The 17210-nt window shown below is 40.3% G+C and overlaps 1 protein-coding gene across 3 annotated transcripts in view; it reads right to left on the bottom strand.

The window, feature by feature from the left end:
- Positions 1 to 1794: 1794 nt before the first annotated feature.
- The window catches only part of ZZEF1 (zinc finger ZZ-type and EF-hand domain containing 1), a 57912-nt gene continuing 42496 nt past the window's right edge, over positions 1795 to 17210 (bottom strand). For 2 of the 3 annotated variants that reach the window (XM_030462315.1, XM_030462316.1), the window contains exons 45-55: positions 16127 to 16315; positions 15624 to 15724; positions 14957 to 15092; positions 13521 to 13880; positions 11665 to 11808; positions 10699 to 10867; positions 8993 to 9091; positions 8094 to 8259; positions 6364 to 6514; positions 5816 to 5887; positions 1795 to 4975 (exon numbers count right to left, since the gene is read on the bottom strand). In XM_030462315.1, the coding sequence (XP_030318175.1) occupies positions 4901 to 4975; positions 5816 to 5887; positions 6364 to 6514; positions 8094 to 8259; positions 8993 to 9091; positions 10699 to 10867; positions 11665 to 11808; positions 13521 to 13880; positions 14957 to 15092; positions 15624 to 15724; positions 16127 to 16315 (1662 nt within the window). In that variant the 3' untranslated portion in view covers positions 1795 to 4900. Of the gene's footprint in view, positions 4976 to 5815; positions 5888 to 6363; positions 6515 to 8093; positions 8260 to 8992; positions 9092 to 10698; positions 10868 to 11664; positions 11809 to 13516; positions 13881 to 14956; positions 15093 to 15623; positions 15725 to 16126; positions 16316 to 17210 lie in introns of those variants that run through there. The other variant, XM_030462318.1, reaches the window with a different exon arrangement.

Below are 17210 nucleotides of genomic sequence, written 5' to 3'. Positions count from 1 at the left end.
CAGTCCTTGAATAGAAAAAGAACAAATCCCTAAATGCTAAAAACCTGCCTGAGATTTCCATCTATTTATCAGGAAAGCTTGTTGAGGTTTCCAATTGGAGGAAAGGAGGGGGCTCTTTTTTGGTTTTAAAAATGTTTATTCTTCCTTAGATTGCATGCCCACTTAGGAGCCCCAAAGCAAAGCTGCAGCCTGGGCTTGAGCTGGGGACCAGCTTTTTGTTATTTGTGCTTTTTTAAAATAAAACTCAGGAGAGATTACTGCAGACCAGACCTGATTAAATCAGACCTGACCGTCATGGAAAGAATGAGCTTTAATCTTACTTCCTTCACCTCTTACTTAATTCCTTCCCTATTCACAGTGGATTTCTCTTATTCACTTGAATTGGAATTGACTCTGCTTTACATTCAGAGGTGGGCCAGGCTTCTCTTTCCCCCAGCAAAGCCCAGCACAGTTCCTGTTTTTCCAAGACATTTTACCAATGTGCATTTCCCTGTTCCAGTTATTATCCTACCTTGCCTCCTCCAGCCTGACTGGCAAAGTGTTTCCCAACATCCTTTTTATATAAATTCATCTGGGTTCCCACACTTTAGTAGCTTCAGGTCCTGCAGGTCTTGCTTTTCATAGCTTGTGGTTGGTGTTTTTGCCCTGAAAAGAGGGGACAAGGCTTGTGCTGGTGTTTCCCCCCAGCAGATACCCAGCACTGCTCCCTCCTGAGCAAACAGGGCTGAAAGAAACAGCATCACTAGAAAGGGAAAAAAAAATACAGAATCAGGTTATTTGGCCTTGTTCTGCTCCAACATACCCAGATTTTAATAGCAGGGAACCAAGCTGGGTTTGCAGAGGCTCAGTCCAGACATAAAATGGTTGTGAAAGGTCTTGCCCTGATGTTTGCAAAGATCAATTGTAGAAAATTCACAAGACCTACTGGAAACCTTCTGGCTGAGCCAGGCTGTAAAAACTCAAGGCACTGGGGCCAGCTCTGCTTTAAACACCTACTGGCAAGTCAGCCTCCAGCCTAGTTTTCATCTTTTGGAAGAAAAAAATGGTTTTGATTCACTTAATCTGAAGAACAGCTTCACCCAAACGTTATGGTTGTGACCTCTTCTGTATTCCCACGTTTAGGACCACACTAAATTTAATAGCAGATTAAACTGTATTTGTTAGAAACCTCAAACCTGGTTGTCTCAGGGAATGGTCCTCATCCTCCCCCAGCTTCACAATTCATGGTGTTTATCTGTATTTCATAAAATCACCCACCAGGACCATTCTCTGTGCACGTGGGAACAACCTGCAGGTCTGGGTAAGTACAGAAAGATGTTGAGCTCCTTACACTTCCCTGAACAACCCTTTCCTTGAGTGAAAACCAGGGGAAATTAACTTTTAAACTAGGGAGGTACAAGCACCTTCACTGCTAAACACCACTGCTAAAATCCAGAGGTACCAAGGCAAAGCTCAGCTCTACATGAGACAACATCTGGGATCCCAAACGTGCATTTCAGGGCTGCAGGTAAATAAACACAGGTACTGGAACTGATGGGTCTCCAGGGGAAAACTTCATTTTTTAGGATAAGGCCACTGGAATGTAAACAGCAGGGCTGGAATTCAAGAGATGACTCCAGCAGTAAGTATCCTGCATGGTTCAGTACAGTATCAGACATCCACTGACAGCATGACAAAAAGCAGGTTTGCTTACAGGCACTGAAAATGAAGATTTAGAAGAAAATCTCTGATCTCACTGCAAATCCAAGCACTTAACATTCAGTGAGGAAAAAAAAAGCAAACAAAAAACAGACACTGTGTTGTACTTTTTTGCTTTTATAGAATTTTTACAATATATTTCTCTTCATTTGCATATTTTACCCACATCTGTAGCTTTCTTTTTACATGTTGAACTGAACGGGAATAAATCTAAAGGTCTGATATATTTTAAACAACTGATAAAAATTGCAAAGTAGTAAACCCGTAAGAAAAGAAATTATAAAACTCTCTTTTTTAAGTGTTTAATGAAAGCAAGTCAAATGTATCATTAGGAACAATATGATTTGTTTTAAACACATCATAGGTGATTCAGGCAGGACAACTTTTTGTTGTTGTTGTAGTTAGGCACATTTTTTCAGCATACCTGTTTTCCAGACAGTTTTATACTATTCAATAGTATCATCCACATACACTTGGAAATGCTGCAGGATTTCTAAAGTGTGATTGATTAGGAATATTTATTATTGGTATTCTCTTCCTCTTTCTTTAAAACTATCAGAATAAAAAAAAAAAAAAAAAAAGAAAAAAAATCAGTGTTTCTTGTCTCTTAAAAGATCCATAATGAGCAATTGAGTTGTAAGGCAGCAACAGATTCAGTGTCAGCTCAGGTCACAGTCCTTCAGTTCCATCTAGTGGGTAGAAATTACATTTAGTGGACACTGCTCCTAGATGGTGCCTTCAGGGCAAGGTGCCTGACACATGGCCAGTTACTGCTGGTAGAGTAAAAGTTGAGTTGATCTGCCCAGGAAGGAACACACTGGCCACTCCTGTGTCATCCTTGCAGCCTCATGTCTTCATACAGAAAGCAAAAAAGTCTGGTGGCAAAACAACGTGAGTGTGGTAGAGCCATGGATCAGATCTACAAATGGCTTATTTACATTCTTCATCCCTGATGTGAAAGAAAAAAAAGAAAAAAAAAAAAGAAAAAAAGAAAAAAAAAAAAAAGAAATAGAAAGCCTTCTTTGACTAACCCAGGCAGAGCTCAGGATGTGCAGATCCAGGAGTGCTGGTCCAGGGCCTGATGCAGAGGCAGTGAGTGGAAAGTCCTGCTGCTCCAGAAGAGCAATTAATTGCAAAAAGCTCACCTGTCCCAGCAATGGGACTCTCTAAAGCAGCCTTCAGACTCTCTCCTTTTGGTGGAGCAGCTCCTGGTTCCCAGAACCTGGTGGTGCTACTGGGAAGTGTGAAGCAGTTGGTTCCTCAGGGAGCTCTCAGCCACCCCTGCAGTCAGCCTGCCAACTCAAACATCTCCATGTGGGAACAAAAGGATCCATGCCTTAAAGACAGACCAAGCTTTGAGACAGCCCTTCCCATCAGGATCTCATTCTGGGAGGATGGGGGGGTTTTAACCTTCAGCTACCTGAGGAGGCATTTCAGAGCAGTATCTGCCTCCTCTCAGAGGAATAGAATGTTTTTCCTGAATTCTGGCATTCTCATTTGCTAAGAGGGCCAGTCCATTGCTGAACACAACAGCTCCACCATAGTGCCTCTTGCTCTTAAGAATTAAGTCTCTCAGGCAGAATAATCACATTCTGATTCAGCCTCATTCCCTGAAGAAGTACTCCCTTTACACTCCCCCGGCTGAACAGAAAGAAGCCAAAACATCTTTAACTCCAGTACTAGAGGCCACCCGAAAAAAAAAAAGAAGATACAAAAGGGTTGTATACTGCAAATTTCCCTCTCAGAGGGAGACTGGACCACCCTTAACAACCCAGGCCCAGCTGATAAGACCATCAGTTCAGAGGCCATCCCCCAAAGTGGTGCTCCTGCACACTGCTGTTGAGGCACCACTCACCCTTTGAACAAGCAAGGTCAATAATCCTGTTCTCCTCTGAAAGAGCCACTGCCTTTACACAATTTGCATTCAGTTACTACTGAAGCTCCTGGTTGCCTTTTTTTTTTCCTATTCTGATACCGAGGTGAAGAAGAAAATAATTGGCATAAAAAGTTGTCAGAATTCTTGTCCAGACCAGCTCTATATAGACTATAGAATAGAATACAAAATACACCCCCAAAATCCTTCTTTGTTCTTTTTAACTCTTTGGAAAGGGAACAACCAGTGTAGTTGAGCAGGAAGAAAGCCAATTTATTTCAGCATAGAAGGTCTGCAATTCATTCCATGTTCACTATGAATAATGCAGTTATTGCTCTGTAAGATAAGACTTGGATTGATCATTAACCCCCACCCTGAGTGCTGGGAGTCTGGGTTCCCAACATTGCCAAGAAGGACCTTCTAAGCCACTAGTATCAAAATAATTAAAAGAAAAAAAGCCTCATGAAGAATTTCTTGTAAAGATGTGATCCTCAAGACACACCTAAGTTGCTCAGTTCTTCATATCACCACTGCTCTGTGAATGGTGGCCAGCCTTTGCTCTCTGCACTAGAATAATGTAGTATTTAGAATATTTCAGAGATAAATTAAGGTAAGAACAGATGATCCAGCTGATCAAACCAAAGAACAGGAGAAACATTAACCTCTTGCACGAGGATGCTCTGCAACTGGAATCCTTTAACTACTATGGGAATCACTCAGAATTTGTTTTACTGCCTGTAGTTTAGCAAGAATTTAAGTTCTTTTCCTTGGGTAGCAGCTTTCAAAGCAAAAGCAATCATGACAAGATTCAAGTGTGGACCATTTCTGCATCAGCCCACCAAATTCTGGGTTGCCTATTTCACTTCAGTGATACACAAAAGATGCTGCTGCTGGCATCACTCCAAGTTCAGCACTATTTCCAAAGCTGTCCCATTCCATCAATCCAGTTTCCTTGGGAGCAGGTGATACCAAGGTGGGGGCCTTCCATTCTCCTACTTCAGCTACCTTCTTTCATTTACTTCCTTGGAATAAAAAGGAAAAAAAAAAATAAATCTTGTTCTGTTTACTCTAACATGCTACAATATGTGCATACATAACTGTAGGCGACGCGTGAGTTACTTCAGGATGTGCTTTTTCATTGAAGTGAGCTTTTTACTTTTACAAATTCTACATCAAGGTGAAAGGAAGGAAGGAAGGAAGGATGGAAGGCTGCAGAGTGCTCATACACTGAAGCTGAAGGAGCTTTTCCTGAACGGAGTTAAAGATGTCTGTTCCAAAGGTTCCTATGGACAAACTACTCTATCCCATGCACTCCGGTCTGAGCCAGTATTAAACATTCCAGAGACTTGTTGATTTGTTTGGGTAGTTAATGGCAAGGCTGATAGCAGCAATGTTTTTCAGGGCCTAGAAGAGAGAAGGAAAAACAAAGTCACGTCAAAGACTCACAGAATGACAGAATGTTTAGGTTGGAAGAGACCTCCAAGCTCATCCAGTCCAACCTTTGACCAACACCATAACCTAACTACTAAACCATGTCCTTAAGGACCAGCTCCAAATGCCTTTTAAATGCCTCCAGGGATGGTGACTCCACCACTGTCCTGGGCCACTCCAATGCCTGACAACCCTCTCAGTGAAAAAACATTCCCTAACATCAGCCTGGTGCAGCTTACAGCCATTTCCTCTGGTTCTCTAGACTCTCCCCTGTCCAAAACTGTAAAGAAATCCTTGTGTGAAATTAAAGAGAAACAAATAAACAATCACCCTATTTCTAGCTGGTAGTGCAGGAATTGTCATGGAACCAGGCAGTTTCAGCAAGGTAAATCCAGCAGCTGAAAGACCAGCCCTCTCCCTCCTTTCCATGTCTTGGCAGAGGAGAGACCAAAACAGACCCCCCAGACTACACCCAACAGCCAGTGTGGGGCACATCAGCTGCCTGTTAAAAGGGAACAACATCTGGGTGTTGTTCCATTCACACATCTCAGAGGGAGGCCATGGTACTGAATATTCATATCTATTTGATATAGAATATTCATATCTTATTTTGTAATGAGAATATTCATCTCTATAACGAGAACGTTCATCTCTATTTTATAACAAGATTATTCATCTCTATTTTATAACAAGAATATTCATCTCTGTTTTACAACACCTGGATCAGAAATCATTCATGATGGCTGCCTGCCAGAAAAAAAAAATTTAAAAAATCACAAACTCATCCCCTCTGGGGCTGTGCAGTTTCATTACCTGTGCTGTGCAGCGATGAAGATGATCTTCAGTATTTAAGGCAAGCAAATACTCCTGGAGAGATCCAAGCTCCTGCAGCCAAAAAGCATTCAATGAACACCAACCTTTCCACCAAAGATATCATCCTACTAAATTAACATTGAGATGCAGCCCCCAAGGAACAAAGGTACCAGAACTACCCACAAAATGCTCCCAGACACAGGTGGTGGCCACAGAAATCAGATTACAAACTGCTCATGTGAAATGCTCAAAACCAACTCAAGGAGAACCACATTCCAGTACCTTTAAATTAATTATTAAATCAGCATTCTCCTCAGAATAAGCAGTGGTTACAGACCCTAAATCACACTGCCATAACTACCCAAGAGGAGTCATGATTATTACTTAAGCTCCCAGGATGTCTGCTGTCTCCACAAGAGAACATTGTTGGTATTTCTGAAACAATTTCATGTTTCTGAAGCTCTGATGAACTTTGCCAAGAGAAAGGAAATCTGCACTTGGTTCCCACCCCTGGGGAGAGGAGGGATAGAAACACAAGAGCTGCTTACAGTAACTCTGTTTTCTGTAACAAAGAAGAGTTCTGCAAGTGCACGATGAAGAGGAAGGAGAATCCCAGGCTTGGCCACATCATGACACAAGTTGTTCTCCATGTGGGTGAAAAGCTGCCAAAGTGGCTTCAACAAGGTGAGGTCACAGTCCCTGCAAAAAAAGGTAATTTGTATGCAATAGTGACTAACCATGAACTTATGCCTGTTTCTGGAGGGAAAAAAAAAACAACAAAAAACCACCAAACCTCCCAAAGCCAAACAAATCTAAGAGAGTAAAACCAGACAGTTTTGACAGCCTGATGTATCAATACAGGAAGAAACACAAGATGCATTTTCAAATTAAATTCAGTCAGGTGTTTCAGCACAATGAATTTAATTCTAAACCAGTGAAGCAGAGAAAACCTCATAACCATGAACATGTCTAAATGACTTCGTTAAAACTGAGTGGCCTCCTGAAATGACAGCTTTAAAAAAAAAAAGCCCAAAAACCCCTATATACATCACTTTGCTCAATGTTGTAGCTCCACTGCTTGAAATCATGGAACTCCCACTCACAGCACTGGGCAGGCAATGCCCTTGTTTACCTCAGGCAAAAACCTGATACATAGTTTTTACAAACAATTCTAACCCGACCTTCTGAGTTAAAACTGGCTGATCTAAATGTCATTTATCATACAGATAGGATGACAAATATCATTCAAGAGGGGGAGAAAAGAGAGGAAATTAAATTTCAGAATCTATCATCAAATTAACAGTAGAAAAATATTAAATATTATAAGCACAGAGACTTGATATTTCAGCAATGGAATTTGTTGTTCACATGACAATGCAAACATTTCCTGATGAAAAAGAACCACAACCTAGGAGAACTACAAATGATTATAAATCAGTGATTATAAGCAATACCCAAATAATTTTTTTAGCCTTGGATGCATATCAGTGTATCTAAAATTTACAGTGAGTCAAGCAATGCTTCTATGTAATTGCCCATTTTTTATTATTATGTGCAAATACACTTTTTGATTTCTTTTGGGTTGAACCAGATGATCCTTGAGGTCCCTTCCAACCTAACATTCTATGATTTACCAAAGTAAGCCAGTAGGATGTTGTTATTCTCATTATTTGCCTTGTTCTGAACTGAAAGGACACAGTGAAGCTGAGGGTGGCCATTCCAGCACTGGTGTCTTTGTTTCCAGCATTTCCACTGAGTTAATGTAACCACAAACATCTGCAGGACACTATAAAAGCTCAACATTTTTTTAAATGTCTATTTTCATAAGAAATACTCAATGACATACATATTTAAGTATTAGCACACCTATTCCCCTGAAACTCAAGTACAGGCTTAGTGTTACAGTAATTGTAAAGTTATTTATAGAGAACCAGACTGTCATTTCACCAGTTTATTTTTCCATCCTCACCTAATTCTGGATTACAACAAAGAGAATACATTTCTCAAAAATTATTTTAAATCAACTTTTTGTTCTGTGTGGGGACATTTTTTCTCTTACAACATCATCTCAATTCAATGGACCTTTTTTAAAAAGCCAAGAAAGAAGAGAAAATGTTAAAAAAAAAACCTCTTACAGTAAGTTTCCACTATCAAGGCACTACGAATTGCATCCAAAAGGCAAGTTAAGAATACCTACTCCAAACCAGGGTTTTTTGGCTTCCAAACACTTCAAAGATGCCCTTTGCATGTCAGTGGACAGTGCAGGACAGCACCTTACCTCTGATGGCTGCACTGCACTATTTTCAAGAGCAGGTGGATGGCCTTCAATCGCTGGTGACCCGTCTGGCGACACGCCACCCCCACCTGCCATTCCCAGATTTTGGCCAGAGGGAGGTGAGGAACCACCCTTTCCTCAGACAGCATCTGCTTTAGAATTTCAAACCCTGGGGGGAAAAAATAATAATAATAAAAATAATAATAATAATTAAAAAAATCAACTAACTGTTACTTTTGTAGGGCCTGATTCTGTTCATGCACTCGGTTTTCTCCATATGCTGAGTATTGGTGCAGAGAAAACTACCAAAAAAAATGTTCTGAGATGATTCTAGACTACATCCTGACATCACAAGCCTTTTCTTAGAAGAAAATTAGAAAGAATCTTGCCTGAAATAAAAGTTTGGCCTCAGTATGGGATAGAAAACAAAGATGCTTGCTATTACGTGACATGCAGGAGAGTTTTGCTGATTGCAAGCTATCCATCAGCTTCAATTTCATTAAAAAGATTTAAACTCTGAAAGAAACCAGCAAAAGTTTCAGTGCTATAATTAGAAACTAGATCTGGAAGCAACCCATCCTAATGGATAACTTCTTCTTTTTAAAAACACAATCCTGGTTCCAGTTACAGCACCTTGAAGTGTTTACTAAATCCTGTAATTACTGCCATACAATGAGACTTCAAATGCAAGCAGTATTATTACAGTTGTTATCCCCAAGCCTCTGTGTAGATTTGGTATTTCTAGCATAAAGAGATCACAGCAAAAGATACCAATTTGAACAAAACTAATCACATTATTTCCAAAACAATGGAGAAAGCAAATTCTAAGTCAGAAAAAGGGATAACCATGGTCAAAGTTTGGCAAAATAACCCCCAAAAGTCCTTTCAGAGGCAGTGCTTACCTGTCTGGAACCTTCCAAGATGTCCTGCTGTCACTGTAAACTTATAACCCCACTCAGTGTTGCTCATGTCAGAAGTAAATCTGTAGTAGAGTGTGTCCCCTGTGTGCAAGGGCAGGAAGATAACCTGTGTTACTCCCTTCTGAGTTAGCTGTGCTATCAAAAATACAACTAAAATTAAAAGTTTGCCACTACAATAAAGTAATCCTAAATATCATCATTCAGGAGAGGTGATCTTTTATTCTGTGGTAATTAGGAAATGCACCAAACTGTGTGATAAACTTGTGGTTTCCAATGAGGTAGCTGCAAGGATAACATCTCCAACATTTTTGTCAACTCCACAGCATAAGAGAGAGTAAAAGGAACTCTAATGTGCATGGTCAGGGATCAATCACAACTCATGAGAAAAGAACTTCTCCATAGGCAGCCACATTCACAGTCCATTAGGTAAAAAAAAATAAATGTGAAGCTGAAGTTGCACTGCTCTCAGAAAATTAAATTGTGGAGTTCTGCTGCTATGAACAGAACTGTTGAACTTAATCACTTAGAAGTGGAAGAACTATCAAAATGTTTAATAATTTTACAATAAGGCACTGGAACATTCAAGAAGTTCTTCAAAATAACTTCAAAAATATTTGCTAGGATTTAAAAAAAAAAAAAAAAAAAAAAGAACCATTCTAAAATACATTTCATCATGAAATGGAGTCATGGCTGTCTCCCAACTCCAAGGAGTCTTGAGGAAGCCCTGCCACCAGATGAAAAGCCCAACAGCCTTTAAATGCCTGGTTTCAGCTAAAGCCTGCTGGGTGAAATCAGGAGCCTTAATCTGGAAGCCTTGGCTGGAAATGAAACTTCACAAGGTGAAACTCAAGTTTCACAGCCAAGGCTGCTCCAAAACAATGAGCCTCAAAGTTCAGTTTCTTGGCAAAGCTCTACAACTATTTGGGAGGAAAAGGAGGACAGAAAGAAGTTCATAAAACCCTCAGAATGTTTCTATAGAGCATACATTTGTTTCTAACTAGCACCTTGTAATCCAAATCTAAATCCAAATCTAAATCTTCCTGCAATGCCTCTGTGCTCAGTGGGTTAAAACAACTGAACAGAAGCAGCACAGGCTGATGCAGTGCTGCAGCTCACTGGAATTTGCAGCCCTGGTGTCAAAAATGTGATTAAAGAACACAGACTGAAGTTGTCCATCAAATAACTGGTTTTTTTTTCAGCTATGGTCTGTGGCAACAACCAGAGACAAGGCACTGGCACATGGTGTTTGCTCTGAGCACTTGTAGAGCACAGAAACAGGAGATAAGCCTGGCTGGTTGTGGTGGTTTGCTTCTGTTTTGTTTTGTGGTTTTGTTTTTTTTTTTTAGAAAAAAAGCTTCCTGTGGAAAGTAAAACAAGGCAGAAACAATGCAAGTGAATATCATGCAGAACAAGGACTGTGTTGGAACAGAATCAAGATTAAAACTTGTTTCCAGTAGCTAAGTGCATGCTTTGATTGAGGTGTGGAAAAAAAAGGTTAAGTAGCAGAACACCAGATAAGCCTGCTTTTAAGGAACAAATTTAAAAGCAGCACATCAGAGCAAACACTCTGGAGCAGGAAAATGAGCTTTTCTCCCCACATATCTCAGAAACATTCACATTTAACTGTTATTTTTCTCTCAAGAGCCCTGGAGAGCAGCAATCCCTCTGCTTGCACTGTGCATATTCACCTGGAAGCTCAAAATCATTCCATTTCTGTGGAGAGCCACTGAAGCTGTGTCGGTCCTGCTGGAAATCACTGCTGCTGGACATGAGCAACTCATCACAGCCTTCTTCTGTATTACACTGAGAGTCAAACTTGATTGAGAGGTAGATAGCACCAGGAATGTGAACTTTATCCTGAGAAAGGAATGTTTGTACACTCTGTCACAGCACACTACCCATAAGGTACAAAGGAGATATAACAAATAGTAAGGTATTTCCATAGAAAAAAAAACCAACAAAACTCTCCTCAGTATCTTTACTAGGAATTAATTTAACAAATGTAAAGGCTGGCCTACTTCCATTAGCTGTTAAGAGTGTAAAAATTAATTGCTTTGCTTTTTTTCAGAGGTAATTGTTGATACTGATCTCACTAACATATCCTAAGGGTTTATACACTTTTAAAAATAAAAATCAGAGGAGCTGAGAGCTGCAGGAAAAACAAATAATCCCAAGACTGCAATAAGTACTTACCAAAACACGTTAGAAAAATGCTTTCCCACAATACCAAGTAAAGAAAACCAGAAGCTGGTTGTGTCCCAAGATAGTCTAAAATGAGGAAGATGAGAAGACTCCTCTCCTCGTGTCTAACAGCACAAGGAAGTAACAGGCCAAGTGAAACAGATCTTTGGATGAAAGGGCAGAAGTATTTGCTCATGAAGGCCCTGAAACCATTTATGATCTGCTTCAAACACACAGGTAGCAAACCCATTAAAGTTTTGCACTTTTCACACGACTGAATTTGGGCCACTTTAAAGTGCCTTCTTGAACATATTTCTTTCAGCATGAGGCCTCAGTCCCTTGGCCTCTCATCAAAATCCAGACTGACCAGACATTTCCCAGGTGCTTCAGGCACAGAAGTCCCACAGGAACATGGTGACCCTTCAGCTCCAAGTGCTGCAATTCCACTGCCCTGCAGTACATGTGTAACTCACCTCAAAATTTGTGTTGTTGTTGTAGGGATGCTTGGATTCACGCATCTGGACGGCCATCCCAGGTTCCTCCATGAACTGGCAAGCTGTCAGTGCCATTGTCCCCAGCATACTCTCATCACACCTCTGCAGAACTTTCTGCAGAATCTGGAGAGAAGCAAAAGCATCATGTAAACACAATTTGCTAGAAAAACAGCATTTACAAACTTACAGGCTGGTGACTGGTGGAAGAGCTATTTCTAGCCACGCATTTAGGAGGAGAGAATTGAGAAACTAGGCAAATTCATGAAGATTCTACAAGATTTTACTCTGTCCTCTGCTTCAGATCTTTCAGTCTTTATCTGATAAAATCAGTGAGAACTATCTCTTTCCACAAATGCTAGAATGAAGCTAAGTAATTAATAACAAAGTAATTAACAGTACACTAAAGCTGTTATCATCAGACTAAACAGACACCTTTACCTTCTATCTCTACAGGTTTTGACTTGAAGAGAGTGTTTTAGCCTTCAAAATGTACAACTCCATGTATAAAAATGAACAGTTAAGTAGCTGCTGTGTTTGAAAGCACTAGGTGAAGAGCTGTGTCTTGAAAAATACAAATAAATGCCATTTAATCAATCAGGACACACTAAATGACAATTCAAAACATCCTTAGTCTCCACTTCTTGTTTTTCAAAAATGCACAAATGCTCTTGATGAGCAATCCTGCTAATCAAAAGCCCTTTACAGGTCATTATGGCAACCTATTACATCTCTTCATCTGCCACTCTCTGCCTCTCCTGGAAAACCCAGAACAAACAGCTCATCTCCACACCAGCTAGAAATGGATTTCTTGGGGGAAAGGAGCTGAAAAACAAAGGCAGTTTGGAGTATTGTTCCCTGAATGCATTCCTTGCCTCCACACACTTGCAGAAGAGCCTAAGACAAAGGCTATGTCTTTGTATTTGATATGCCTCAGCAGATTTTTATTACTTCAGCTCATCCTGACATTTTCTGAACCTTTATAAACACCCTGTGGCAACAACTTCAACGACATGCTCTGTCAAGAACCAGTTCTTTTGGTTTGTTTTGGCCCTGCCACTTCACTACTTTAATCTGACACTCCTTTGTTTTGTTACTGGGAGGGCCAGAGAATACTACTTGCTGTTTAACTTCTTACTCCTTTAAAACTATGGAAAAGGAGCCATGGACTTTCTCATTACTCCTTCTCCCCACATGCCCCAAGAAGGCAAAGATCCAAGATAAAGCAAACTATGGGTTCCTCATACTAAAATTATTTCATGGCCATATTCCCATTCCAGATTTCTTCCTGTTGCACTGCATCATTTTTTTTTTTTAAATGAGATGAGGGAGCCAGGGGACATTCTGCAGTCCATCACTGGTCCAGTGTCACACCAGTCCCTTCTGATTTATTTTTAATTTCTCCACTGAAGCTTCCCACCCCTTGATTGGCTTCTCTTGCTGTGAAGCACTGAGCTGACATTTTGATTACAACATTCCATTATCATTCCAAGATCACTTCCACCACAGCACCAGCTCATCAATGGAGCAGGTATTACAATACACACATTGACACCCAACAAAAGCAGCTTTCACAACAGACTGCCTATTTTACCACTTTCTCTCTGAGATTCATTTTCCCACAACTGAAAGAGCTGTCTCCATGGAGCTAGTTTTCCCATTTTCTGTTAACAGAAGCAGTACATTAAGACACCATCAGCTTCCAACTGCTTCTTCAGAACTAAATTTTGGAGTTTCAACTTCATTTAAAAAAGGAACAGCAAGTTATTTTTGCTAGTCAGAGTCTCCCGGGGTGTAGGCACAAGCCTTGCTCACATGCAGAAGTAAAATCCACTTACTTTTTCCCATAATTGTTTTTCCTCCAGCTGCATGAGCATGTCCAGTATGTATGTCATATGGGCTGGACCACTAAGATCCAGGATTTCCTCATTTATTGCCACATCATCTGGCCACTCAGCTAACAAGGATGTCAGGACATGCCTGGCATACAGAACAGCTGTGGCCTCATTGACACGATACAGGTAGTCCCTGACAGCCTTTTTACTTCTGGAGTCCAGCTCCTTGTGCAAGAGGATTGAGCTCTTGGTGCGACGTTGCTTGGCATAGCTGAGCTGGAGATCACTCTCTGTGTTGGTTATCAGCTTCTGGGCCACTGGGTTGGTTTCTTCTGTTGCTTTGTCACAGAGTGCAGGCTTTGACTGCAAAGAAAAAAAAAAAAAAAAAAAAGAAATGGAAGTTTGAAAACTTCACCATTTAATTCCTTCTGTCTGGCTCTCTGAGCAGGCCCTCAAATTGCAAGCTGAATGTACACATCAGACAGTCACAGGATGGTCTGGGTTGGAAGGGAGCTTTAAAGGTTATCCAGTGCAACCCTTCCAAAATGAGTTTGTCTTTTTACATACTGAAAATCAGATGCATCAAAGAACACAAAGTTGTGATCTCTCACACACCTACTGGGACAGAATTCCTCAAAAAGACTCTTTATGTCAACAGACTTCACTGATGCACTCATGACTGAGCAGAAACAGAAGTCAGAATTCTAACCTGAAGGGTCAGTTTAAGCTGAGGTAAAGCAACAGAGTGCCACGTTATTTGTGACAGTGAGTTGGGTTGGATCTTTGGAGACCACTTGGTTCAAACCCAACTTAATTTCAAAACTAATGCTTTACATAGTTTAGGAGAATTTCCAGGGGTGGACACACAGTCTCTGTGTAAGTTGTTCTAAGTGACACTTACACAGGAAGCCCTTGAACTTAAACCAGTTTGCTACACAACTGATGGACAACTCTGCTGGTGATACCACACAGCCAGAAATGAGCACCCACAACAAATCAAAGAGCTGTGGGACCATGCTGTTAAATGGAAAACCTCAAGTTTGCATGTGTAGCATCTGCTTTACAAGACAAATCCATTGCTTCCTTGTTCTGCTGAAGTTACAGTAAGATAACAATAGTATGGTGAAACACTAACATGTCATAAGCTTGCAGTAATTAGATACAATCTCTCTTGTAGAAGGAGAGGAAATTACAGCCTGCAATAACAATTTGTTCTCCTGATCTGAGAATCAAGTTCTCTTGCTTCCTTAAGGAACAAATTCCAAGGAGCACTTGCTTCTTGCTCTACCTGCTCATTCCTTTTGACCTAAGACATTAGCAGCTTATTTTCGATGTTAAATAAAACCAAGAAAAACCTCAGGTTTGAAGTTACTAAGCAAAACTGAAGTTATCCAATGCTTCAATTAATTATTTTCACAGCTGCTCCTTTTTGTACATACCAAACAGGGCAAGATGATCATATCTGTATCCACTGCTTTTGAGCTCTGCTCCTCCAGCCTCAGGCGTTTGCTGGGCTGCCACTTCTGAGCCAGAGTTCGGATCCTCTCATCTGTTGTGATCACATCCCCATCAAACCTTGGAAGAGGTAGAAGGAAAAAAAAAAACCACAGATGTGTTTTGAAAGGAATGCAAACTGAATTAGTGCAATTAAATGCAAATTGATCTTCCAACCTCCTGTTTGAAAAAGAGTATTTAAACTCTGCCTATTTTTATCATCTGATGCTAGCTGGCTTCCCTTTCCCACACGTCAGAGCTTCCCCAGGTAATAAAATTCCTCATCCCTGTGACAATGTGGTGGCTCCACGACATGCTCTGATTACTAGGAGCCACTTGTGAGCTCTCCATTCTTCCTCAGTTAGGATAATTTAGAGACATAGTAGATCTTCACATGAGAGTTACCAGATTGAGAGGAACATCCAATGTATTTCAGAAAATGGTGACTTGTTTCCATAAATACAGCCCAGCAGGAGTTTATTTCCTTACTTTTTCACACATGAAAACCAAATTGTATCCTCAGAACAACTCCTGTTTGGCACCTATTGCATTTTAGCTTACCACCCACACCTAGAAACCCTGGTTTTCTGCTGGACCCAGTCTTTCACATACCTCTTTTGAACTTCCAGGAAAAAAGAATCTGTCCTTTTCATTTGCAACTCATACATGGCTCGAAGAATATGGAGAGGTGCATTAAGTGCATCATGTGTCATCTGAGCAAGGAGAGTTAAAAAAAGATAGATGAGAGTTAAAAAAAGATTGATGAGAGTTAAAAGAAGATAAATGACATTACAGGAGAAAAAGACAGGTAGGTTTCCTAAGGATAACCTAAGTATTACTTTCACACTTTTCATACAGGTAGAGAATTAATGAGCATGCTAAGATCTGCATAAGTAAAAATTTAAAAGAAATTGGCAAAAGATTTATAATAATTTTGTAGTGTTCACTACTGTAGTCCTAGTATGAAGTTTTATTTCCTTTAGATAACAAACCACTGAATTTATAAGCCAATATTCTCTAAATTTAGAAGAAAAAATCCTAGATCAGCTATCACATTTTTAAAACAATGAGCAAATTCACAGTAACTTGATGGGAGATAAAATTAACTGGGGTACCAAGAAACATATTTTGGTGGCTTCATCCAAACCCTCTAGAGGATCAAGTTTGTTCTGCTCTGAATCAACAGGACCAACAACAGTTTGCTCCACATCTTGATCTTGTTCCCTTTCTTCCAGTTCAGTATCCTCACGTTTTGCCAGGGAACTGATTTCTTTCTTTGAGGAATACAGCATTATTGACAAAATCTGCAAAGCAAAAAGGAAGCATCTGGTGTAACAGCTGCAGATATTATTAGTGTATCTGCAATCAGTGTTTTATAAGAACATTCTAAGACTTGGACAGTCCCTAACATGTTATTCTAAAAAGTTACAGCTAAAAAAAAAAGAAAAAACCCCCAAACAAACAGCAAACCCAAACCCAAGCCATTTCCCACCTCACAAATGAGTTACACCTTCCATGCTGCTATGAAGACAACTTAGGTGACTAGCCAAAAGAGTAAAAAATTGAGAAAATAATTATTTAATCACTTCAAAGGTTTGAAGATGCTGAGACAAAGACAGGGAAGAAGTGACAGTGGCCAAAAAGCCAGCAATGCCCATACACCTTTTCATCTGAAACCAGACCTGTTGGCTTCAGCAGAGCCAACACCACAGGAAGAAAGCAGTGACACTCTTATTCTGATTTGTGTCAGCCTCAGTTCTGAGGTGGGCAGAACTACAGGGAGACATTACAGTGCTTGGGGCAGAGCATCCATCTGGGAGGGTGCTGCCCCAAGGGGAGCATAGGGGGAGAAATCTCTGAGCCAGGGCTGGTGCTTGAGCTGCTTTATGCTGTGAGCATGAATTAACACAATTCTTGCCTGAGATAAAACATAATTAACAGCTGAGCCACAGGCATCTTCCAGGGATTCTTCAACATTCAGAAATAATGTGCCCAGGTGCACACTGATCTCCCCATGGTGCACTGTGGCAACACCCTGTACTTGTCAGTCAGTAATGCAAGTCATGTTTTTCCTCAAGACTAATTATTATTTTTTAAATTGAAGAATGGAATTTCCAAGAACAGTCTAAATGGAACTGATAAAAGAAACTGAGTAGGTGATTAATGCCTCATCTTGCAAATTTCTTTCAAATACAATGA

The sequence above is a fragment of the Calypte anna genome, chromosome 19, assembly GCF_003957555.1.
Source record: "Calypte anna isolate BGI_N300 chromosome 19, bCalAnn1_v1.p, whole genome shotgun sequence".
NCBI classification, from domain to species: Eukaryota; Metazoa; Chordata; class Aves; order Apodiformes; family Trochilidae; genus Calypte; species Calypte anna.
This window is presented reverse-complemented; position numbering and strand designations above follow the sequence as displayed.